This window comes from Schistocerca nitens, chromosome 1 (genome assembly GCF_023898315.1).
Source record: "Schistocerca nitens isolate TAMUIC-IGC-003100 chromosome 1, iqSchNite1.1, whole genome shotgun sequence".
Taxonomy (NCBI): domain Eukaryota; kingdom Metazoa; phylum Arthropoda; class Insecta; order Orthoptera; family Acrididae; genus Schistocerca; species Schistocerca nitens.
In genome coordinates, this window is record NC_064614.1 from 1,180,856,449 (window position 1) to 1,180,883,696 (window position 27,248).

A 27,248-nucleotide genomic window follows, 5' to 3' on the forward strand; every position below is an offset into this window, starting at 1 on the left:
TTTGGCGCCGTGCAGGTGAGCGCCACAATCAGGACTGCATACGACCGAGGCACACAGGGCCAACACCCGGCATCATGGTGTGGGGAGCGATCTCCTACACTGGCCGTACACCACTGGTAATCGTCGAGGGGACACTGAATAGTGCACGGTACATCCAAACCGTCATCGAACCCATCGTTCTACCATTCCTAGACCGGCAAGGGAACTTGCTGTTCCAACAGGACAATGCACGTCCGCATGTATCCCGTGCCACCCAACGTGCTCTAGAAGGTGTAAGTCAACTACCCTGGCCAGCAAGATCTCCGGATCTGTCCCCCATTGAGCATGTTTGGGACTGGATGAAGCGTCGTCTCACGCGGTCTGCACGTCCAGCACGAACGCTGGTCCAACTGAGGCGCCAGGTGGAAATGGTATGGCAAGCCGTTCCACAGGACTACATCCAGCATCTCTACGATCGTCTCCCTGGGAGAATAGCAGCCCGCATTGCTGCGAAAGGTGGATATACACTGTACTAGTGCCGACATTGTGCATGCTCTGTTGCCTGTGTCTATGTGCCTGTGGTTCTGTCAGTGTGATCATGTGATGTATCTGACCCCAGGAATGTGTCAATAAAGTTTCCCCTTCCTGGGACAATGAATTCACGGTGTTCTTATTTCAATTTCCAGGAGTGTATTTATGCAGTTACTGGTGGTGCACTGAACGACTGCCTTTGATTTGCTTTTCCTGGATCCTTATGGTTTGCACTGCACGTGTTTGGGTGTCAGTTGACAGTGGTACTCTTCATCCACTAAAATGAAAACGTCGTGTGACTAGGGCCTCCCGTCAGGTACACCCTTCGCTGGGTGCAAATCTTTCGATTTGACGCCACTTCGGCGACTTACGCGTCGATGGGGATGAAATGATGATGATCAGGACGACACAACACCCAGTCCCTGAGCGGAGAAAATCTCCGTCCCAGTGGGGAATCATACCCGGGCCCTTAGGATTGACATTCTGTCGTGCCGACCACTAAGCTACTGGGGGCGTTCACCCACTAAAAAGATATAAACAGGACAGTTACTCACCTGGTATAATTTTTTTTAAAAAAAAGGGGGAAACTTGCATGGCTCCTACAAGTCCTTGATAGGTCGCTGGAGGTATGTGTGACCAAACATCTACTCACAGGTCACACAGTTCCGGCAAATTACAAGATGGCGGTTTGTGGGTATGCAGCTCGCATCCAATAAGTGTTCCAATGGGTCCAGACCAGGGGCATTTGCTGGCCAAGACATCAATGTGGGTTCACTGTTATGGTCTTCAAAAGCACTGTAGCATGATTCTGGCAATACGACATGGACAGTGATCCTGTTGGAAGATACCATCACCGTCAGGGAAGACTTCAAACATGAAGGGATGTAGGTAGTCCGCAATAGCGTTAACATAGTTCACTGCTGTAATGGTGCCTTCGATTAGTAACCCAGATCCCGTGGAAATCCAACAAAGTGCACCCACGAAAACTATTCTGCTCTCACCGACCTGCATCTGTGCCGTGGCGCACGTTTCGGCCAGCTATTCACTTGCATGACGGCGTCTAAGGACAAAACTATCGACCTGGTGTAGCAAGAAATGCGATTCTTTCGACCAGTCGATACGTTTCTATTCATTCACAGTTCAAGCTCAGTGATCTTGTGCCCACTGCAATCTTAGCTGATGATGTCGTTGGCTCAATACAGAAACACATAGGGGTCGTGTGCTGTGGAGCCCCATGTTCAAGAATGGACTTTGAACGGTGTGCTCCGAAACACTTGCGCCTGCACCAGAATTGTACTCTCTCATCAGATCTACCACAGATGGCTGCCTGTCCCGGATTACACAATGGAGGATCCTCCAAACTCTATGTTTTACATGAGACGTGGCCGTCCAACACCATATGGCTTACTCGTTATTTCATCATGCTTCAGTCACTTCCTGTAGATGCTCATGACAGTAGTACGCGATCAGACGACCAGATTCCCCGTTTCAGAGGTTCTTGTTTTCAGCCGCAGGGCCATAGCAATGTGTCCTTTGCCAGAATCGGTTAAATCAGTGGATTTCCGCATTTGCGGCCATAATCTTCGCTATAATGACTGCCCATTCGTCTTTCTTCCGGTTACTTTTCCCGGGTTCGATTCCCGGCGGGGTCAGGGATTTTCTCTGCCTCGTGACGGCTGGGTGTTGTGTGCTGTCCTTAGGTTAGTTAGGTTTAAGTAGTTCTAAGCTCTAGGGGACTGATGACCACAGATGTTAAGTCCCATAGTGCTCAGAGCCATTTGAACCATTTGAACCGGTTACTTTCTTTCCTTACTGTGTCATGAGACCGCCCGCAACACCACAGGGAAGCATTCAGTTTTGCAGTGGACATTGGTCATAATACGTAGACGTGAAGAATAAAGATGTAGAATGTTAATAACGTTTGCTTTATTTAAAGAGCTTTAAGATTTTTCGCATAAAATTAGGAGGTATATTTTTCAGAATGCATTTGTAAAGTATTTAATTAAGGTTTTAATTATCTTTGGATTTTTAAACTGAAATTACTTCTGCAGGCATTCACTAGTTCAAATAAAACAAAAGTAGAGAAAATTCTAGTTCCTGTAAATGAAGTATTGGCTGTCCTCAGTGCAATGCGCGCCAACTTTTATGGGAGGTTTTTGAAATTAATTAATGGCCGCCTGCAGGATCGCTCATGGTATACTAGAATAAATTCGTGAAATGTTAAACGAAATAATTGGAATTAATAAAGACGCATGAAGATTCTGATTAAGCTGCACCATGTGTTCAGAGAGACGTTTGATAATCTTAAGGCTTGAAACCCAGTGACTTGTGCAGTAAGCAATGACACCAATAACGCTAAATTCAATTACTCCTCCATAGAGCTCCAGAACTAAAGGTAATGATATTGCATGCTTCTTCTCGATAAAAGAATAGAAAATAACAGAGAGTAGCATGGAAACAAATTCATGGAGAGGAAGAACTGCTACCGAACAAATAATGTTACTCCAGTCAATAAACTGGCACACTGCCAAAATGAAAGGTATATTATAGTTGGCTCATTTGACATAACGAGAATGACTCCATCTAGCAGCCAAAAACCAGAAACAAGCGTCGCTGTGCAAGAAATAATACAATACTGTTGATCAGTACAGTCCAGTCCCAATCTCCTCAAGATCTCCTTTCATACATACCTGCCCTCTTCTCATTTCAGTCTTCGTTATTCTTCTACTCGTTTGTCCGCAGCTCGTGGTCTTGCCGTAGCGTTCTCACTTCACGCGCACGGGCTCCCGGGTTCGATTCCCGGCGGGGTCAGGGATTTTCTCTGCCTCGAGATGACTGGGTGTTGTGTGTCCTCCATCATCACTGACTCGCAAGTCGCCAAAGTGGCGTCAACTAAAAAGCACTTGCAATACGGCGGCCGAACTCCCCCGCATGGGGCCTCCTGGCCACCAATGCCATACGATCGTTTCATTTCTGCTCCTTTATCTCTTCATCCTTCTCATTCTCTTCTTCGCTCTGGTACGGCGCCTCGCTTTCCCTCTGGCTTCCGCCAGCCAGAAAGACCGCGCCCGCACAATAATGGCTCCCCGGTTGCCATAGGCTAGTTAGGCCTCTGATAAATCCCATACTTGGCTATGAAAAAGCGCGTACAACAGCAGTCCTCATGTGTGAAGTGCTTCTGCATGCACATGCGAGAAAGGAAGGCATCGCAGAGAATCTAGACATGCTCCCAGGAGTCGCAGCGAACTTGAACAATGTCGCTCTGCAAGATCAACGCGGAGAAGAGGGAACGTATCCACTGTGAAGAGATATTTAATGTGAGTGTAGCGGTTCCACGGATCGTACTCCTGTGTAACTGTGGGGTCAGAACAGCTGGATGCTAACCGAAGAGGCCCGGGTTTGATTCCCAGGCTGGTCGGAGATTTTCTCTGCTCGGGGAATTTGTGTCGTGTTGTCTTTACATTCGTAAGGCCATAACTGACACGAAAGTCGTATCCACTGTGAAGAGATATTTAATGTGAGTGTAGCGGTTCCACGGATCGTACTCCTGTGTAACTGTGGGGTCAGAACAGCTGGATGCTAACCGAAGACGCCCGGGTTTGGTTCCCAGGCTGGTCGGAGATTTTCTCTGCTCGGGGAATTAGTGTCGTGTTGTCTTTACATTCGTAAGGACATAACTGACACGAAAGTCGTATCCACTGTGAAGAGATATTTAATGTGAGTGTAGCGGTTCCACGGATCGTACTCCTGTGTAACTGTGGGGTCAGAACAGCTGGATGCTAACCGAAGACGCCCGGGTTTGATTCCCAGGCTGGTCGGAGATTTTCTCTGCTCGGGGAATTAGTGTCGTGTTGTCTTTACATTCGTAAGGTCATAACTGACACGAAAGTCGTTTCAACCACAGTGTCTTATCGTTTTTCCACTAGTGAGATGGCTGTGTGTCCTCGAGCCGAAAATGAACAAACTGAAATTAAAAATCTGGGAAATGCGGTGCATTACCACCTACTGGATGAGTCTCGTCCGCTAGAAGACTTTTTGAGGTTAATAGGCCATTTCGACAGAATTTCTTTAAAGAATTTTTTTAATTGGATACAAGTAACAATAGTATAAAATAGTTTGATCTTATAGCGTATCATCAGGCCTGCACTGAGGTCTTTTATTTATTGCCGCCAATCTCTGCAACACCGATTGAAGACGCGCTCAGAGGACGACGGACTGCGCGGGGAGTCCGCGGGCGCCGAGTCCGGTGACGCGGAAGGTGCAGCCGGCCATGGGATGCTCCTCGGGGCGGTCCAGGCCGAAGGAGGCAGTCGTGACGAAAAGCTCGTCGAGGCTTGCGCCGCCCCACACCACTGACGTCACGTTCTGCGCCGGGATCTCCACCCGCCGCAGCAGCCTGCCAGTGCGTGGGTCCACCTGGATCACCTGCAACACCGGCTATCATTGTTCTCCTGTCCAGCAGGTACTTGCCCCGCTTAAAAATAAATAGACAGCAAATAAATGAAGATACAACAGGGACATGTTGGTATATTAAGCAGCTGTAGTTACATCAGCATCTTTATTCCGCGAGCCATCTGTTAGTATGTTTTCTTTTTTTTTTTTCCTTTATTGAATTTCAATTCCCCCCCTGAAGGGGGCGGGCTGGCAGCAGCTTAGTATGCCGCTCTTCAGCCTAAAGACTTTGTGAGAAAGATGAAGAGAATAAATAATAAAAACAGGCGATAAAATCGGAGACTTAGAGTAACATGGCGAAAAGAAATCGTGGAACTTAAAACAAAGAACAGAGGGATGATGACGCTAAGAAAATACATACAAAGCAGACAGGTAAAACAATAGACAGACAATTAAAAAAAACACGGCGACAGTCTGGTTTCTGTTTGCAAAAGACATAAAATTCACACCCAGCGACAGCATGATTTCTGTTCGCAACACGAGAAAGACGAACAACACTGAACAGTCACTGGAACACTGCAATAAAAAGTTGTCAAATGTGACAGACCACAGCCGAGAGCAGGTGGGGGGAAACTGGACAGATGACGGGAAAATAAAAAAAGGGGGGGAGCCGGGAAAGGAGCTGATGGAGGATGAGGACCCATAAGAGGGGTTGGGGGCGCTGGGCAGGCGCGACAGGGAGTGGGGTAAGCAGAGGAGGGGAATACAAAAGGACTTGGGGGGGGACAAGGGAGGTAGGGAGAGGTTTAGTGGGGAGAAAACAGGATGGAAGGGGGGAAGAGGGAGCCCAGGGAAAGGACAGAGGAAAGGAGGGGGAGTGAGGATCAGAGTTGATAGGAGGGATAAATGGAGGGAGAGAGGGCATCATCTGGGAGGGGGAGTTGACGGAAGCCACCTTGGGAAAGGAGATGTAGGGTGTAGAGATGGAGAGTAGGGGGGACATAATGGTGAAGACGTGGCAGGGGGCGGGGATCGGAGAGGAGAGGTGCAACCAGGGGGTGCGGGGGTTCAAGACGGCGGGAGGTGTAGAGGATGCAGATATGTTCGAGGAATAGGAGCAGACGGGGGAAAGGAATGAGATCATAGAGGATCCGCGTGGGGGACGGGAGGCATAGACGGAAGGCGAGGCGGAGTGCATGACACTCAAGTATCTGGAGGGACTTATAGAATTTGTGGGGGGGGGGGCTGTTAGTATGTGGCAGCAGGCATTTTTGTACTGCCGTAAACCAGGTATACCTTAGAGATGATTTCAAAACAAGGGCAGTCACAGCTGAGGTAGTTACACATAACTGATTGACCACTTCATACACTATATCAGGTGTATACAGTTTGGTCCATTGATAGCGACCGGGCAAAATATCTCACGAAATAAGCATCAAACGAAAAAAACTACAAAGAACAAAACTTGTCTAGCTTGAAGGCGGAAACCAGATGGCGCTGTGGTTGGCCCGCTAGATGTCGCTGCCATAGGTCAAACGGATATCAACTGCGTTTTTTAAAAAATAGGAACCCCCATTTTTATTACATATTCGTGTAGTACGTAAAGAAATATGCATGTTTTAGTTGGACCACTTTTTTCGCTTTGTGATAGATGGCGCTATAATAGTCACAAACTTATAAGTACGTGGTATCACGTAAAATTCCGCCAGTGCGGACGGTATTTGCTTCGTGATACATTACCCGTGTTAAAATGGACTGTTTACCTATTGCGGAAAAGGTCGATATCGTGTTGATTTATGGCTATTGTGATCGAAATGCCCAACGGGCGTGTGCTAGTATGCTGCTCGGTATCCTGGACAACATCATCCAAGTGTCCGGACCGTTCGCCAGATAGTTACGTTATTTAAGGAAACAGGAAGTGTTCAGCCACATGTGAGACGTCAACCACGACTTGCAACAAATGATGATGCCCAAATAGGTGTTTCAGCTGCTATCGCAGGTAATCCGCACATCAGTAGCAGACAAATTGCGCGAGAATCGGGAAACTCAAAAACGTCGGTGTTGAGAATGCTACATCAACATCTTGCACCGGTACCATATTTCTATGCACCAGGAATTGCATGGCGACGACTTTGAACGCCGTGTACAGTTCTGACACTGGGCACAAGAGAAATTATGAGACGATGACTATTTTGCACGCGTTCTATTTAGCGACGAAGCGCCATTAACAGCGGTAACGTAAACCGGCGTAATATGCACTATTGGGCAACGGAAAATCCACGATGGCTGCGACAAGTGGAACATCAGCGACCTTGGCGGGTTAATGTATGGTGCGGCATTATCGGAGGAAGGATAATTGGCCCCCATTTTATCGATGGCAATCTAAATGGTGCAATGTATGCTGATTTCCTACGTAATGTTCTAGCGATGTTACTACAAGAAGTTTCACTGCATGACAGAATGGCGATGTACTTCCAACATGATGGATGTCCGGCACATAGCTCACATGCGGTTGAGCGGTATTGAACAGCATATTTCATGACAGGTGGATTGGTCGTCGACGCACCATACCGTGGCCCGCACGTTCATCGTTTCTGACGTCCCCGGATTTCTTTCTGTGGGGAAAGTTAAAGGATATTTGCTATCGTGTTCCACCGACAACGCCTGACAACATGCGTCAGCGCATTGTCAATGCATGTGCAAACATTACGGAAGGCGAACTACTCGCTGTTGAGTACACGTATTGCCAAATGCACTGAGGTTGACGGACATCATTTTGAGCATTTATTGCATTAATGTGGTATTTACAGATAATCACGCTGTAACAGCATGCGTTCTCAGAAATGATAAGTTCACAAAGGTACATGTATCACATTGGAACAACCGAAATAAAATGTTCAAACGTACCTACGTTCTGTATTTTAATTTAAAAAACCTACCTGTTACCAACTGTTCGTCTAAAATTGTGAACCATGTGTTTGTGACTATTACAGCGCCATCTATCACAAAGCGAAAAATGTGGTCCAACTAAAACATTGATATTTCTTTACGTACTACACGAATATGTAATAAAAATTGGGGATTCTATTTAAAAAATGCCATCTGGTTTCTTCCTTCAAGCTAGACAAGTTCCGTTCTTTGTAGTTTTTTCGTTTGACGCTTATTTGGTGAGATATTTGGCCCGGTCACGATCAATGGACCACCATGTATCTACTGGTGTTACAATTATTAAAATATAAAACTGAATCAAAAGTCTAATAGTTCGCAGTAGCTGTTTTTATTGAAGTTGATTTAGCAGAGTTCAATAAAAACAGCTACTATGAACTGCTGGACATTTCATTCAGTTTTACACTGAAGCGCCAAAGAAACTGGTATAGTCATGCGTATTCAAATACAGAGATATGCAAACAAGCAGAATACGGCGCTGCGGTCGGCAACGCCTATATGACAAGTGTCGGTCGCAGTAGTTAGATCGGTTACTGCTGCTTCAACGGCAGGTTATCAAGATTTAAATGAGTTTTAACGTGGTGTTATAGTCAGCGAGCGAGCGGTTGGACACAGCATCTCCGAAGTAGCGATGAAGTGGGGATTTTCCCGTACGACCACTTCACGAGTGTACCGTGAATATCAGGAAGCTGGTAAAACATCAAATTTCCGACACCGCTGCGGCCGCAGAAAAATCCAGCAAGAACGGGACCAACGACCGCTAAACAGATTCGTTGAATGTGACAGAAGTGCAATCCCTCCGCAGATTGTTGCAGATTTCAATGCTAGGCCATCAACAAGCCTCAGCGTGCGAACCATTCAAATGGTTCAAATGGCTCTGAGCACTATGGGACTCAACTGCTGAGGTCATAAGTCCCCTAGAACTTAGAACTACTTAAACCTAACTAACCTAAGGACATCACACACATCCATGCCCGAGGCAGGATTCGAACCTGCGACCGTAGCGGTCGCGCGGTTCCAGACTGTAGCGCCAGAACCGCTCGGCCACCAGCGGCGGCCTGCGAACCATTCAACGAAACATCATCGATAGGGGCTTTTGGAGCCCGAGGCCCACTCGTGTGCCCGTGATGACTGCACGACACAAAGCTTTACGCCTCGCCTGGGCACGTCAACACGACATTGAGCTGTTGATGACTGGAAACATGTTGCCTGGTCGGACGAGTCTCATTTCAAATTGTGTAGAGCGGATGGACGTGTACGGGTGTGGAGACAACCTCATGAACCAATGGACCCTGCATGTCAGCAGGGGACTGTTCAAGCTGGTAGAGGTTCTGTGATGGTGCAGGGCGTGTGCAATTGGAGTGATATGGGACTCCTGATACGTCTAGATACGACTGTGACAGGTGACACGTACGTAAACATCCTCTCTGATCACCAGCATCCACTCATGTCCATCGTGCATTCCGACGGACTTCGGCAATTCGAACAGAACAATGAGACACCTCAAACGTCCAGAATTGATACAGAGTGGCTCCAGGAACACTCTTCAGTGTTTAAACACTTCCGCTGGCCAACAAATTCCTCAGATATTAACATTATTGAGCAATTATAGGATGCCTTGCTACGTGCTGTTCAGAAGAGATTTCCACCCACGATACTCTTACGGATTTATGGACAGCCCTGAAAGATTCATGGTGTCAATTCCCTCCAGCACTACTTCAGTCATTAGTCAATTCATGCCACGTCGTATTGTGGCACTTATGCGTGCTCACAGGGGCCGTACACGATACTGGGCAGGTGTACCAGCTTCTTTGGCTTTTCAGTGTATATTATGACAGTTTTAAAAGCTGTATTTAAACACGTCATATAATGCGTGAATCGATCAACGAATCATGTATATTGGGTACGCTTTACCGATTTTCAGATTCAAAGGTTTTTTTAACGTCTGTGGTATTTATATTAGTGAACATAGAGGCTTGTATCAAGGGACTACATACTAATTAGTACAATAAAATTCGTAAAATGGGGAGGAAGTGATGGGAAAAAATGTATGTGGCCAAAGTCAGCATGGATATGAGGTGTATAATGACCGGCCTATAGATCCACCAAAACTGTCAGCTACCAAACCATTTGCAGTCAGTATTTCAAAAACAGAATGAAACCTTGACCACGAAGAAACATATATATTGACCTAAAGTTTTCTTAAGTGCTTTATCAAATTTCATAAAAAAACCACACATGGTATTCAAATCAATACGATCCATCATCAAAATTTTAAATAATTTTAATGAAAGGTGCTAAGATGGAGTACCACAAACATAGCTCAAAATTTAGCTGAGCAAAATACATTCAATTTCATCCATCTCAAGCTAAATCCTCGTTTCAAAATATCCACTGCAGTTAGAATTAAAGCTTCTGTTGTTCACTTATCTGGCACTTGTGGCCAAACAAACTTCATTCCTTGTTTCTGGAGACAACTGACATTATATTTTATACCTGAATTACTGCCTGAACCACAACAGCTTGCAATTTGAGCAATGTATAACTTACCTCTGTTTTTCTTAGCTGTAGGCACATTAACAATTAGAAATGAGCCTTCGTCTACATACCGATGTATGTGTTACTCAGTTCCACACTGTCATTGGCATCAATACTGATACTGTTTAATAAATTGTGTATCTGTAATCCTGGGGTAACAATAACCAGTGGTCAAAGTATCTCCAAAAAAGAGAAATCATGTACATCACCCTAAAACAGCAATATAGTAGGAAGATATACACATGTGATGAAAAAACTATTTGTTCAGAGTATTAATGGACTAACACACACAAATTAGTTGAAAACACTGATCGCTTTGCCATTAAATAACATAGGTGCATTTTGTGCAACCTGATTGTAACTCACTTTTTCGTATACAACTATAAGTTGCAGCAGGTTTTTCCAACTGTTGCGCCAGAAAATCGGTACTACATGGCACCATTTAGCATGTATGGATGAAGTTTTATCACTGAACAGTGTGTACTGAACTCCCAACTGAGATCCAGCAAAGAGCTATAAAACTTCTCGTGTATGATTGGTAAAAGTAACCACGACAGTCGCAGTATACCTGGGTTAAGGTATTCTCTAGTCAACCTTTTCATGTTCCAGTAATGAATGGTCTGAGGGAAGAAAGATTGTTGATACGCTTCTGTCTGAACCTCTCTGATTTTACCTTCGTCTTTGCGCGAGATATATGTAGTGCGAAGCAACGCAGGATGTCACTTATTACCCGACCACTCCAAATCATTATGTCCAGAAGCGAAATAAAAAAAATAAAGAAACTTATTGAGCTACCTTGGAGTCAGCAACCAGCATGAATCCCCCCAGGGCTCACCATTCTTTGGCGAGTTCATGCTTCGCTAACAAGGGGCCCCAGCCTTTGCAGGATCTTTTCCCTTCCGTGCTGCTAGTCTAGCTATTCTTTTTCCCTTCCCTTTGGGAATATGTCTGGGATGTTTTTGGAAATGTGTTCTGCATTTTCAGTAGGCTGACATCAGGCAGCCTCTCCATCGTTTTTTCGCTCTTTTTTCTCTACATTCCCCTTCTCTTATTTTTCCTCTGCTTCGGCGTTTAAGGTTCCTCTTTTTCTTCTTCCTCCCTGTACACTCCTGAAGGCTGGCCATGCGTCTGATGCGTAACAGGTAATTCGGTAACGCGTAATTCCCAGCCCCGCGTCGACAGCTAGGGTCCGCACATACTCCCTGGTACAGGTCAGGCCCAGGGAATGGTGACGGCCTGAGCTGGTACCTTCACAAATTGCCAATTGGTCCCTGAGTTGGGTGTACAGGTGGTGTGACCTGAGGTGTGAAAAATCATCTAAGTTGGGTGCTCCCCCTCTGAGGGGAGCCCCCAGTTGGAAGGAGTGCACCATCGGAAGCTGGAAATCATGAGGAATTTCGCGCAATGAGCGTATCATCATCTTCATAGTCTGTCTACTAAATGTAAACGGAATGAGATTAAATATCCAAAGACGCTTCCAGCTGCACCACGGTTCCTCGTGGTTTCACATACTGAAGTTAGTCTGTCCTTTGCTATGGTAAATCCGCTTATTATTCAGAAAGGTGTTGATACAACTGCTGGCCCTATGAAATCCTGCTCCTGTCTATGCAATAGAACATTGCTTTTGGGGACTACTACTGATTCTCAGACACAACTACTGCTTGCAGTTTCGCTCCTCCATGGCTATCCTGTTCGTGTCGAGGCCCATCGAAAGCTGCATTCTTCACATGGTGTTGTTTACACTAGGCTGCTCAATGGACTTGAGCCGTGTATCGACTCGTGCTACACCTTGTGTTTGGATTGGATTGGTTTTCCTTTCTTCCCCTGAGATGCAAACATTCCTCTCTGATCAGGGTGTCATTGCAATCCATCATGTGATGAAAAAGGTAGATGCCTCCTTAGTGCCCACACACACACTCTTTTTCTCACTTTTGATAGGATGGTTCTTCCATTAAAGATCAAAGCAGGTTATCAAGTTATCACAGTCCGACCATACATTCCGAACCCGATGCGTTGCTAGCAATGCCATCGTTATGACCAACTTGAATGTCCTCTCGACACCCGGCCAAATGTGTAACCAGTGATAGGGATGCTCATGAGGGCATTTGTCTGCCTCCTGCTCCCCACTGTATCAACTGCAATAGCGACCACGCAACCTCCTCCCGGGATTGTCCCGTGTATCTCGATGAACGGGCTGTCCACGACACCTGGGTGAAGGAAAAAATGCCTTACTCGGTCGCTCGCAAGTTGTTAGCTAGTCGGAAACCCTGCGTTCTACCATGTGGCACTTACAGTACTGTTCTTGCAGCTTCTCGGTCCACGAAGGATTTAGCCATGTAGGCATGCAACTTCAAATTCAGCACCACGGTTGTAAAATCGCCCAGTGTCATGGTAGCATCCCTGTCTTCTCCTCCAGCTGTGCAACAAGCTACTGAACTTTCACCTCACTGGGTGAAGTAACCTCATACACGACCAACAGGCTGGAAAGGACAGTAGGAATACTGCCATGAAGACATCCTATGCCCTTCTAGCCAACAAACATCTGAATCTTCCTCTCCCAACTGGAAAGGCTCCAAGTAATCAGCAAAGGCAAACGGTCTCCTCCTTCATCGACTTGGAGATCCTCTTCGACGGTGTCGCCACGTGATACCCTCCCTGGCCGACCTCCGTGTCGCCGGTGTTTTCCTGCACTGGACGCTGCAGATCGACAGGAGGAGAATGCCGATGCCTTTGTAGATTCCATGGAGCAGGATCCGCCAGCCTCTGTGCCCTGTAGCAGAGAGTCTTTCAAGGCTGGCACTCGACAGACGCCGAGATGACAGCACTTCATGTTTTCCCTCCTCCCTTTTTTCGCCATGACTCCCTTCCAATGGGATGTTGGCGGCCTTCAGTCCAATGGGAGCTTGGCGGCCTTCAGTCCAACAAAGTCGACTTACAGCTGCTCTTAGAATGGTAGCGTCCGCTTGTTCTCTGCCTCCAGGATACAAAATTGCGTTCTCACATCCGCTTTTGAGTTCCCACATTTCTTCGCAGTCTGCTTTGATCTTCCCCCCGAGGACGGCAATCCATCTCATGGGAGAGTCACGCTGCTCATCCATGGTGGCGTTCATAGTAAATCAGTCTCCATGACTGCCGGCTACAAGCTGTTGCAGGTTGCATTTTCTCTCCTCACTTGACCTTTTCTCTTTGTACCGTTTACATCCCTCCATCAACGGTTGCAACCAGGGCAGACTTCCTCTAGCTTATTTGGCAACTACCTCAACCCATTTCTACATCTACATCTACATGGTTACCCTTCAATTCACACTTAAGTGCCTGGCAGAGGGTTCATCGAACCATTCTCATACTACTTCTCTACCATTCCACGCTCGAATGGCGCGTGGGAAAAAGGAACATCTTTCCGTTCGACCTCTGATTTGTCTTATTTTATTATGATGATCATTTCTAAATACGTAGGTGGGTGTCAGCAAAATATTAACGCATTCAGAAGAGAAAGTTGGTGATTGAAATTTCCTAAACAGATCTCGCTGCAAAGAAAATCGCCTTTGTTTCAGTGACTGCCACCCCAACTCGCGTATCATATCAGCGACACTCTCACCCCTATTACGCGATAACACGAAACGAGCTGCCCTTCTTTGCACTTTTTCGATGTCCTGAGTAAATCCTACTTGGTTAAGGATCCCCCACCGCGCAGCAATATTCCATCAGAGGACGGACAAGTGTAATGTAGGCTGTCCCTTTAGTGGGTTTGTCTCATTTTCTGTGTTCTGCCAACAAAGTGCAGTCTTTGTTTCGCCTTCTCCACAATATTATCTATGTGGACTTTCCATTTTAAGTTGCCCGTAATTGTAATTCCTAGGTATTTAGTGGAATCGACATTAGATTTGTGCGATTTATCGTATACCTCAACCCATTTCTGCTGGTCAGTGACTTCAATGCACACCATCCCCTTCGGGATTCTCCCAGAACCTGCCAGAGACGTGCCCTCGTGGCTGCCCTTCTCAATCAGTTCAACCTCATCTGCCTTAACATGGGAGCACCCACGTTCCTTTCAGACTCCACGCACAGCTACTCTCATTTCGACTTATCCTTCTACTCTGCACAACTTGCCTTCTGTCTCGACTGGCAAGTTCGAGAGCGACCATTTCCCGTGTGCTCTCCTTTTGATGACTCTTACCCCACCCACATGCACACCCAAATGGCAGGTTTCTAAGGCTGACTAGAGGCTTTCTCCTCCATGGCCACCTTCGACGAACCACATTTCCCCAGTTGTGGTGACAAAGTAGAATTTCTTACATACGATATCTTTACCACCGCAGAACGTTCCATCCCTCGCACTTCCTCTTTACAGCGCCGTATCTCGCTCCTTTGGTGGGCTGAGGCGTGCCGCGACGCTGTTCGCGCGTGGAGACGTGCTCTCCGCGTTTTTAACCATCATCCTACGATGGAAAACTGCATTCGCTATAAAAATTTGGGTGCACAGTGTCGGCGCGTTCTTCAGGATAGCAGAAAAGCTAGCTGAGTTTCATTCACTAGTTCTTTTAATAGTTCCACTCTCTCTTCCGTCGTGTGGGCCAACTGCCGGTGGCACTCAGGGACCAAAGCCCATTTCCCAGTTTCCGGCCTGACAGTAGCAGACGAAGTCACCGTGGAACTTATTGGTATCTCCAACACCTGCGGTGATTTCGAGCTCCTCCCACTATCACCCTTCCTTCCTCCATTGGAAACGAGTGGAGGAGGCTCGGGCGATACGCTTCTCTTCTTAGAATCGTGAGTACTACAATACCGCCTTCACTAAGAGGGAGCTGGATCATGCTCTCACTTCATCCCAGTCCTCCACCCCAGGGTCGGACGATGTTCACATTCAGAGTTTGCAGAACCTTTCTCTTGCGAGCAAGCACTTTCTCCTTAATACATACAGTCGCAATTAGGTGGAGAGCACGTTTGCCAGACGCTGTCGTGAAGCCACTGTCATACCAATACCTAAGCCTCGGAAGGGCAAACACCTTCCTTATAGTTATCGCCCCATTTCTCTCATCAGCTGTGTTTTCAAGGTGATGGAACGTATGATTCATGCCCGGCTGGTATGGTGGCTCGATTCTCGCAATTTACCAACCGCTGCACAGTGTGGATTTCGAGCGCGCCGCTCTGCAGTTGACCATCTCGTCACTTTGTCAACCAAAGTCATAAACGTTTTTCTGCGGAAATATAAGATTGACGCCGTGTTTTTCAATTTGGACGAAGCCTACCGCACATGCTGGAAGACAGGTATCCTTCGCATTCTCTACACGTGGCGCTTCTGTGGCCACATGCTCCATTTCCTTCAGGAATTTTTAAAATACCATGTTTTCAAGGTGCATGTGGATTCAGCCTTGTCAGACACCTTTATACAGGAAAACGGTCAGCCTCAGGGTTCTGTCCCGAGCGTCGTCCTCTCTGCTGTCGCCATTAACCCTATTATGGCCTTCAAGTTTTTGTATATCTTTTTGACTGGAGGTCTTGGGGACCATGGCTGTTCACTATTCTAAGAAAATAATACGCCTACAACCATCCTTATGATCTTATTTATTCAGTAGTTACCAGTTTCGGCGCTTCAGTGCGCCATCTTCTCGCTGTAATTGATGCTGAATGGGTTTACACGATCCATATATATAGCGCAACAGTGACCAACATAACTGGTTAACTCAGACAATCTGTAATCTTTGGTGTCAACAGTCCAACCATCAACTGCCAACTGACTGAATGTTTCTACCGTTTTGATTTATATTCTTGTATTTTTTTTTAATACTTGGCAGGCTGGCGAACGAGGAGGATGGTGTTCTGTACTGTTACACACAAAGGCAGTTGTTTGCAAGGGCGACGTTCGCGAAGCGATCTTCCACAGTTTCCATATTTTCGGTCCGCTATCCAGCACGATGACACATGTCCAAAGCATTATAAGCATCAGATATATCTCATGGGCAGTGGGGCGTAAGGTTTCACGTCACGCCTGCACACTACAACTTCAACATTTTCTGGGAGGTCTTTTCCTGCAAATGCGAGATGGAAGTTTCTGTATCATCTTTTCAACCCCTCTGTACACGCTGGACAAAATGTACGCCTTGCCATTCTATATTAGCTCGTAACTCCTTGTCTGTCTGGAGTGTAAGGTCTCAGTGAAAGATAATTCCATGTGTCATATTCAAAGTTTTATGTGGAGTAATGCTCACTGCTTTGTCACCCAGTCTTCCACATGTCTGAAATGCTTGAGATTATGCGACAGAGGAAGCTTTAGCCAAAATTGGTGTAATGAGTACACTTCTCCAAATTTGACTTCTATTTGTTTCACGAAAAATAATGGTTTCGTCACTGTAAGATATTTCCCTCTCTTATAGTACACACCAGCTAATGGACAAATTGTTTTCTTCCCAGTCTTCTCCCTTTCCTCGGGGTAGCCTATCTGTTGAGATAGCCGAATCAGTAGGGCCATTATGTTGGTTTAGTCTGATGCGTGCCATGTGGGAAAGATCCGTCCTGATGCCACCTTCCCCATTAAAAGGGTTCTCCTCACATGCACCACCCAGCAGCACCAAAGGTCATCTGGCGCGATGGCCATTGTCGAGGTTCCTGAAAAGCGTAAGAAGTTAGAAGCTCAGGCTTCACACGTGTGATCCCTGTGTTGTCAAGAGGCTCAACTGAAAGGGTACATAACGACCCCACCACGTCGGATTGGGTACCATGTTGGCTTTTAAATTCACACATGAGTCTGTAAAGCTGCATAGGTCACACCAGTACTAAAAAATGGAAATAGGTGTAATCCAATAAATTACAGGCCCATATCATAAACGTCGATATGCAGCAGGATTTTGGAACATATATTGTGTTCGAAGATTATTAAGAGAAAGGTCTAGTGACGATCAACACGGCTTTAGAAAACGTTCTTCTTGTGAAACACAACTAACTCTTTACTCACACGATGTGTTGAGTGCTATTGACAAGGGATTTCAAATTGATTCCGTATTTATAGGTTTCAAGAAGGCTTGACAACGTACCTCACAAACGGCTTGTAATCAAATTGCGTGCTTATGGAATGTCGTCTCAGCTATGCGGCTGGATCCGTGATTTCCTGTCAGAGAGGTCACAGTTTCGTAGTAACTGACGGAAAGTCATCGAGTAAAACACGTGATTTTTGGCGTTCCCCACGGTACTGTTATAGGCCCTCTGCTGATCCTTATCTATATAAACGTTTCAGGAGACAATCTGTGCAGCCCTCTTAGACTGCAGATGATGCTGTCATCAGAAGATCATCAACAATTGGAAAATGACTTAGACACGATATCTGTATGGCGTGAAAAATGACAGTTGTCTCACAATAAGGGAAAGTGTGAGGTCTTCCACTGGAGTATAAATAAATCCATTATATTTCGGTTACAAGATAAATCACAAAAATTTTAAGGCTGTCAATTCTACTCAATTCCTAGGAATTACAATTACGAACAACTTCAATTGAAACGATCACAACGTTGTGCGGAAGGCAAACCAAACACATTTTTATCGGCAGAATCCATGTCTACTAAAGAGACTGCCTACACTACGCTTGTCCGTCCTCTTTTGCAGTACTGCTACTTGGTATGGGATCCTTGCTCTATAGCCGGCCGCGGTGGCCGTGCGGTTCTAGGCGCTTCAGTCCGGAACCGCGTGACTGCTACGGTATCAGGTTCGAATCCTGCCTCGGGCATGGATGTGTGTGATGTGCTTAGGTTAGTTAGGTTTAAGTAGTTCTAAGTTCTAGGGGACTGATGACCTAAGATGTTAAGTCCCATAGTGCTCAGAGCCATTTGAACCATTTTTGAACCTTGCTCTATAGGATTAACGGAGTAGGTACATCGAGAAAGTTCGAAGAAGGGCAGCACGTTTTGTATTATCAAGAAATAGGGGAGGGATTGTCACGGACATGATACAGAATCTGTAGTGGACGTCATTAAAATAAAGGCGTTTCTCGTTGCGGTGGGATCTTCTCACGAAATTTCAGTCACCAACTTCATCCTCGGAACACAGCAACATTTTGTTAACGCCAACCTGCGTGGGGAGAGACGGTCATCATAATAAAATAAGAGAAATCGGCATTCGCACGAAAAGATATAGATGTTCGTTTTGTCTGTGCGCTGTTAGGGAAATAACAGAGAATTAGTGTGAAGGTGGTTTGATGAACCGCCTGCCACGCACTTAATTGTGATTTGTAGAGCAGCCATGCAGAGGTACACAGAGGATTAACGCTGTAGGCAGTTGACGCTATTCAAGACGTTCTTGACCAGTCGGTCCATACTACAGAAAAAATTTGGAATATGGATGTCAAACCCTAAAAGGGAACAAATTACTTAATATTAGAACTAGCTCTTTCGTGATGGCACTGTTGTATAGACATCCTCTGAATTCTTTCAGCGTCAATTCAGGATAAAACCTCGAGCTTTCGACAATTAGCTCAATAGTCTTCTTCAAGAACAACTCCCTGTCCTAATTGCTGCTCTGGTAGACTTATGTAGTCCATAGACGGCTTGTGATTGGTTGGTAATTATCTAAGGTTGTCGCAGATGGTACCAGCGTCTACATTGGTGGCGCCGCCGCTCCTGTAATAGCGAAAACTTTGAGACAAACGTCTGCTTCTCTATCGAGAGTTTACTTCCACGCACCGCTAACATTACATCCGCTGTCACGGTTAAAATTCGCCTCAAACATTATTTCTACAGCCTTTTCAATTACACAATCCCAGTATGTAGGAGCCTGAAACGAAACTTTTGTTTCGTCAGAGATTTTTTCAGTTCTCGATTTTTAATATGCCATCGATGTTCTGCACAACATTCGGTAACGGTACGGATGGACTAACCAATGTAACTGCTTCCGCACTCACAAGGGTTGTTATAAATACCAGGGATGTTGAGTCCGACACTGTCCTTAACAGGACATAGCATCTCCTTTATCTTCTTAGGAGGTTCGAAAATAGGTCTTATACATTGTCTTCCCAGGACTACCTATTTTCCTGGATGTGGCACCATAGAAAGGAGGGAATACAATTGGTGACCCATCCTGTAGATGTTTAACATTTTCACGTTTTTTTCCTTGAAGAACACTGACTTCATATCACATGAACAATAGCCATTCTTTCGGAACGCGTACTTCAGATGAATAATTTCGTCAGAAACAGGTCATGCTCTGTCTACCAATGTATTTAAGACTTCTCTCTTCTTGATTGCATTACGAAAACTCTGGTGGCAAAACACACAGAGGTGACAAAGGACATCGGATAGTGATACACACATAGACAGATGGCGGTAGTGAAACGTCTGATCAGGGTAAATCCAGAAAATAAAGTCGATAGTTGCCAACCGCAAGATGGAATGAGTATAATATCTTTGAGTAGGAGGATCTTTGATGGTTAAGAGAGTCGGGCGCACGCAGTAAAAAAACTGCCCGGTCGCAGCAAGGTGCCCGGAGGAAGCAGATGTGTGGTGACAGCTTTAAGGTAGGATTCGCGCTACACAGTTTTCAGGTTGTACACTGAGCAAACTTTAGCACGTTAATGGGAGAAAAGGCAAAAAGGAATACAAACGTCTCAAAAATGAGATCGACAGAAAGTGCAAAATGGCTAAGCAGGGATGGCTAGAGGACAAATGTAAGGATGTAGAGGCTTGTCTCACTAGGGGTAAGATAGATACTGCCTACAGGAAAATTAAAGAGACCTTTGGAGAGAAGAGAACCACTTGTATGAATATCAAGAGCTCAGATGGCAACCCAGTTCTAAGCAAAGAAGGGAAGGCAGAAAGTTGGAAGGAATATATACACGGTTTATACAAGGGCGATGTACTTGAGGACAATATTATGGAAATGGAAGAGGATGTAGATGAAGATGAAATGGGAGATAAGATACTGTGTGAAGAGTTTGACAGAGCACTGAAAGACCTGAGTCGAAACAAGGCCCCGGGAGTAGACAACATTCCATTAGAACTACTGATGGCCTTGGGAGAGCCAGTCATCACAAAACTCTACCATCTGGTGAGCAAGATGTCTGAGACAGGTGAAATACCCACAGACTTCAAGAAGAATATAATAATTCCAATCCCAAAGAAAGCAGGTGTTGACAGATGTGAAAATTACCGAACTATCAGTTTAATAAGTCACAGCTGCAAAATACTAACGCGAATTCTTTACAGACGAATGGAAAAACTGGTAGAAGCCAACCTCAGGGAAGATCAGTTTGGATTCCGTAGAAATGTTGGAACACGTGAGGCAATACTAACCTTACGACTTATCTTAGAAGAAAGATTAAGAAAAGGCAAACCTACGTTTCTAGCATTTGTAGACTTAGAGAAAGCTTTTGACAATGTTAACTGGAATACTCTCTTTCAAATTCTAAAGGTGGCAGGGGTGAAATACAGGGAGCGAAAAGCTATTTACAATTTGTACAGAAACCAGATGGCAGTTATAAGAGTCGAGGGGCATGAAAGGGAAGCAGTGGTTGGGAAAGGAGTGAGACAGGGTTGCAGCCTCTCCCCGATGTTATTCAATCTGTATATTGAGCAAGCAGTAAAGGAAACAAAAGAAAAATTCGGAGTAGGTATTAAAATTCATGGAGAAGAAGTAAAAACTTTGAGGTTCGCCGATGACATTGTGATTCTGTCAGAGACAGCAAAGGACTTGGAAGAGCAGTTGAACGGAATGGACAGTGTCTTGAAAGGAGGATATAAGATGAACATCAACAAAAGCAAAACGAGGATAATGGAATGTAGTCAAATTAAATCGGGTGATGCTGAGGGGATTAGATTAGGAAATGAGACACTTACAGTAGCAAAGGAGTTTTGCTATTTAGGGAGTAAAATAACTGATGATGGTCGAAGTAGAGAGGATATAAAATGTAGACTGGCAATGGCAAGGAAATCGTTTCTGAAGAAGAGAAGTTTGTTAACATCGAGTATAGATTTAAGTGTCAGGAAGTCGTTTCTGAAAGTATTTGTATGGAGTGTAGCCATGTATGGAAGTGAAACATGGACGATAACCAGTTTGGACAAGAAGAGAATAGAAGCTTTCGAAATGTGGTGCTACAGAAGAATGCTGAAGATAAGGTGGGTAGATCACGTAACTAATGAGGAGGTATTGAATAGGATTGGGGAGAAGAGAAGTTTGTGGCACAACTTGACTAGAAGAAGGGATCGGTTGGTAGGACATGTTTTGAGGCATCAAGGGATCACAAATTTAGCATTGGAGGGCAGCGTGGAGGGTAAAAATCGTAGAGGGAGACCAAGAGATCAATACACTAAGCAGATTCAGAAGGATGTAGGTTGCAGTAGGTACTGGGAGATGAAGAAACTTGCACAGGATAGAGTAGCATGGAGAGCTGCATCAAACCAGTCTCAGGACTGAAGACCACAACAACAACATGGGAGAAACTATAAAATGATTTCAAAATGGTCTTTGTTAGATAATGTTCAGAGTTAGGATTTGTATGTCCAAGTTTTGACGCAGTAAGCGTTTTGTAAAATTTTTTGTAAGAGTGATTCGTGCTGCAAAAATGTTGGAAATGGTATTTTTTGTATATGTCTTAAATTTTTAACAATATATATCAACATGGTGTTTCAATCTAACAGACTGAATCATAATCCACATCCTTTGCTTGTATTGAATATGAAAATGAGTAGTAAAGTAAAGTTACCCACCAAATGAAAGAACGTAAAGAAAATGAGGCCTCTATGCAATATACATGTGCAGTTCACGGTTTGAAATCGATTTTCGCACAACTAAAGCTATCAGAGCAAAGTTATTTCAAATAAGTAATTTTATGCCATTGCACAACTGGCATTATTCAAGTCAAGATAAAATTTCATTAAGTAAACATTAGGGCCAAAAGTTAATTTTTCAGTACCATCCTAATGTCATTGCACAAACGGCATCATTCTCTTAAACTTGATTGCTGAGCCAAATACATGTTTCATTACTGGCAAAATGGAGGAGTGCACGAAACAAGTTCGCAGAGGCAGTCAGATGCGGGTTTGTTGAATAATTATTTTGGAACAATTTTATCTTTGATACTTTCACTAATTAAAAAGGAAACAATGTTGGGTTAGATACTTTCACTTTTAAAGACCATTTTTGTACATGATACTTTCAGTAGTACACAAGATATAAAGAGGGTAGCACACAAGGCATCAAAGGGCCATGCACTGGTGGAGCTGCAATTTGTACGAGAGTGAGTCTTATGAAAAGGTTTCCAACGTTTTTATGGCCACAGGACGCAGAATGGTGGCTGGAGCTAGACGCACGCGACGATCCATTTCGAAAATCGTTAGGGAATTCAATATTCCGAGACTCGCAGTGTCAAGAGAGTGCTGAGAAAATCAAATTTCAGGCATTACCTCTCACCACAGACAACAGAGTCGCCGAAGGCCTTCATTTAATCACCGATAAGGGCAGCGTTTGCATAGAGTTGTCAGTGATAACACACAAGCAACACTGCGTGAAATAACCGCGGACCTACGATGAACGTATCTGTTAGCACTGTGCGACGAAATCTGGCGTTAATGGGGTGCGGCAGTGGCAGATGGACGCGATTGCCTTTGCAAACAGCGCGACATCGCCTACAGCGCCTCTCTTGGCCTCGTGATCGTATCCGTTGGACCCTAGATGACTGGAAAACAGCGCCCTAGTCAGATGAGTCCCGATTTCAGGTGGTAAGAGCTGATGGTAGGAGTGTGGCGCAGACCCCATGACCCCATGAAGCCATGGACCGAAGTTGTCAACAAGGCATTGTGCAAGCTAGTGGTGGCTCAGTAACGGTGTGAGATATATTTACACGGAATGGACTGGGTCCCTTCATCCAGCTGACTCCATCATTCACTCGAAATGGATATGCTCGTCTACTTGGACACCATCTGCAACCATTCGTGGACTTCATGTTCCCAAACATCGATGGAATTGTTGTGGATGACTATGCGCCGTGTCATCGGGCCACAAATGTTCGCGTTTGGTTTCAAGAACGTTCAGACAGTTCAGGCGAATGATTTGGCCACCCAGATCGCCCGACATGAAACCCATCGATCATTTATGGGACATAATCGAGAGGTCAGTTCCTGCACAGAATAATATTAGGAGGTATATCGTGCCTTTTCATCTCAGTATACAGGGTGATTCAAAAAGAATACCACAACTTTAAAAATGTGTATTTAATGAAAGAAACATAATATAACCTTCTGTTATACATCATTACAAAGAGTATTTAAAAAGGTTTCTTTTTCACTCAAAAACAAGTTCAGAGATGTTCAATATGGCCCCCTCCAGACACTCGAGCAACATCAACCCGATACTCCAACTCGTTCCACACTCTCTGTAGCATATCGGGCGTAACAGTTTGGATAGCTGCTGTTATTTCTCGTTTCAAATCATCAATGGTGGCTGGGAGAGGTGGCCGAAACACCATATCGAGTCGATTTTCCTGGGCTGCGAACAAATGCTTGCTGGATGCGTGCTACATTTTCATCACTCGTTCTCGGCCGTCCAGAACTTTTCCCTTTGCACAAACACCCATTCTCTGTAAACTGTTTATACCAACGTTTAATACACCACCTATCAGGAGGTTTAACACCATACTTCGTTCGAAATGCACGCTGAACAACTGTCGTCGATTCCCTTCTGCCGTACTCAATAACACAAAAAGCTTTCTGTTGAGCGGTCGCCATCTTAGCATCAACTGACGCTGACGCCTAGTCAACAGCGCCTCAAGCGAACAAATGTACAACTAAATGAAACTTTATAGCTCCCTTAATTCGCCGACAGATAGTGCTTAGCTCTGCCTTTTGTCGTTGCAGAGTTTTAAATTCCTAAAGTTGTGGTATTCTTTTTGAATCACCCTGTATAATGGCATAGACTACCTTCTTCCCCTGAACGTCAAACAGCGAGGTAGCATTCTATCAGAGGCCCGCATCCCCGTCTGGACATCTGGATTTAGGCTTTCCATTATTTCCATGAATCAGTTATCTAACGATACTGTCTTTGAAAGGAAGTTAAACACGAATCTTCCATTTCTCCATGCGTTTTATCACGAACACCATTGTTAAACGGTGAAGTCGTTTTAACTTGTTCATTTATGTCCGTAATGAGGTGTGGTTGTCTCGTTGATACTGCTGCTTTCACCGATTTTCTATACGTTGCAGGTATTGACCACTGCTTAGCGTGAAGAACAAACACCTCGTACATGAATCTGCAGCTGCGATAGTCTTGTGCCAACTGATGACTGGTTTGATCATGACAACGTTGTGTTATAATACTATAGCCGACATCATTTTGATGACAGTGTCTCGGTGTCTCCAGCACCTTTTTGCTCAAGAAGACACAATTTTGAAGTATTTGCCGTCCCTTCTTCCCTAAAGTCGAAGTCAATACCACACTCAGGACTTGAGCGTTAGGGGATCCCAGATTGACGTCCTTGGGAGGTGGTTTTCAGTTGCTTGTCCTGAAGTGCCGAGTTATTTGCTGCAAAGTGTTGTGTTTTTATGGATGGAGAGAAGAGAGAGGGCGAAACCCGGTGCGTGCACATAGCCCACTCTCTCAAATAGTGCCAAGGGTGACACTGAGATTGAACTCCCTGTCTCACACTAGTGTACATTGTCATAATCGGGACTCCACGTGTTTTCTTTACTTAGACCTTTTAAGTATTATGGAGATTTAGACATCCCAGTACTTTCACAAGCAGTGGCTTACGCTGTTACCAAACTGTAGAGGGGAGATGTACCCATTGCTGGACAGCTTGAGCAGTGCATATACCGTGCCACATTCCGCTTGTAGTAGGTCTGTGGTGTGACGAGGGGATGACCCACAGAAAGGGCGCCAAATTGTCACTACTTCAACAATAATCAGTGATAACAATAATTCAGTTTTATACAGGAAATGTCAGGAAGTCCTTGATGAAGAAATGACGGGGACAGTCGATAGAGAATACACGAGGAAGTAAAAAATTTTACGAAGTTACATAACAGGTTTTGTAGTGCGCCAAGTTTAGGCGTGATCCAGGCGAGATCTCCGTGCTGACTAAAAATGTAAACTTTTTCCGTTCTCGAATTAGTTATGTGTAATAATATCGGAGGTGTATTAGTGTAAACTTCTCAGTGAGGTAAACACACTGTGATGTTATTTCATCTCTTCATTTAATAATGGTAGCTACCCGTAATCAAATGGTTCAAATGGCTCTGAGCACTATGGGACTCAACATCTTAGGTCATAAGTCCCCTAGAACTTAGAACTACTTAAACCTAACTAACCTAAGGACATCACACACACCCATGCCCGAGGCAGGATTCGAACCTGCGACCGTAGCAGTCCCGCGGTTCCGGACTGCAGCGCCAGAACCGCTAGACGCTACCCGTAATCATATCAGAAACAATACTCTACCAGTCTAAGCCTGGTTGCAATACCGACTGTGAGGGACATCATCAGAAATTGTATTATGGAACAGGTTGGAAACTGTCCAGATTAGTGATAGTCAACCTTTTTTACCGACCGTGCACTTTTGTATCCCTGTTACTAGTAAAATTTTCTAATTGCACACTGTTTCCACAGCAATGGTGATTTAGGAAGTAAGGATGTAACTATACTTTACAAAATTTAACAAGCAGGATTACAGCAAGTTAGAGCACTTAATAATAATTATTATTTACCAAATACTTTATGTCAAAATTTTATAAAAACCTAATGAAAATGCTTTTTAAAATCTCTACCACATGCTGCCCATCATGAAACCTGAAATGCCCATCAGTGGGCGGTAGGGATCAGTTTCACTACCACTAGCCTAGATGCTTACACATGAGGTTAATGCATGATGAAACTGACATCTTGCCACCTTCAGTGAAAGGCTTTACCCAGAGTAGCTGTATGGAACCAAGCTCATTAGTCACAGGCGATGCATCTGCTGCTATATAAGGATAATAGCTGTTATCTGCGGTAGTGCTCACATATCAGTAGTTTTGTTATAATGAGCGATGCTGAGTAAGTTATTGTACGTTTAATGAAGTCAGCCGCCCTCAAGTGTCTGCCGTTCCGAGGAGCATAACTCGTGGCGTGCGCCTCCTCCCCCCCCCCCCCCCTCCCACACCCGCACTCCTGCCAAGTGCCCCAATGCACGATGAGGTGCACACAAAGTGTCGCTGCCAAATGGTGTGTGTGCGCATTGGACTGCTGAATTACTACTCAGCCACCATATTATTGTACTTGGCCGTTATCGGAAACATACGGTGACTTTACAGTAAACAATTACAGTTATGAATGTGAAAATTTCATGCCACTATCAACGCTTTCCAGTCAGTTTTGCTTATACTATAAATCCAAATCAGGCGGTAACTCATTATAAGTCAGCCAAAGTGCTCTCGCTCCCTGGTGCACCTGATCTTTGCCCCTGTTGTGATCTGGCGGCGGGTATTTGCGGTCGGGGAGTTGGTCGTCGGGCTCGTTACGAGGAGCTAGGACGTGCTTGAGGGGACGAAGGAGCAAAAAACGCGGGCTCTGCCAGCAGCGGCGCGGCCGGTCTACCTTGCAGGACGGTCGCGAGTTTGTGGTGCACCTGCCTGATGTCAACTCCGGGCGCTGTTCGTCGCATTGCTTTGGCGCCTGTTTTCTCGGACAGACCCATTCCTCGAGACCATCTCGAACGACGCTCTCCATCGAAGGTGTAAGTGGTTTTGGTGCCTTTGTTTCGTGGAACTATTTGCGTTGTAGGGACTGTCACTCGTTGGTTGGTTGGTTGGTTGCCCTAATATACGTGTTGTTGAAGTAAGAGCAGCCGGCAAGGTGTGTGATCGAATGGAGACCAGCAGTCACCACTTCCTTTAAGGAAATCAGCGTTCCCT

General features: G+C 45.1%; 1 protein-coding gene across 3 annotated transcripts in view; it reads right to left on the bottom strand.

Annotated features, from left to right (window-relative positions):
- Positions 1–4,634: 4,634 nt before the first annotated feature.
- The window catches only part of LOC126239154 (regucalcin-like), a 123,645-nt gene continuing 101,031 nt past the window's right edge, over positions 4,635–27,248 (bottom strand). For all 3 annotated transcript variants that reach the window (XM_049947841.1, XM_049947840.1, XM_049947839.1), the window contains one exon: positions 4,635–4,935. In XM_049947841.1, coding sequence (XP_049803798.1) covers positions 4,711–4,935 — 225 coding nt within the window. In that variant the 3' untranslated portion in view covers positions 4,635–4,710. The remainder of the gene's footprint in view (positions 4,936–27,248) is intronic.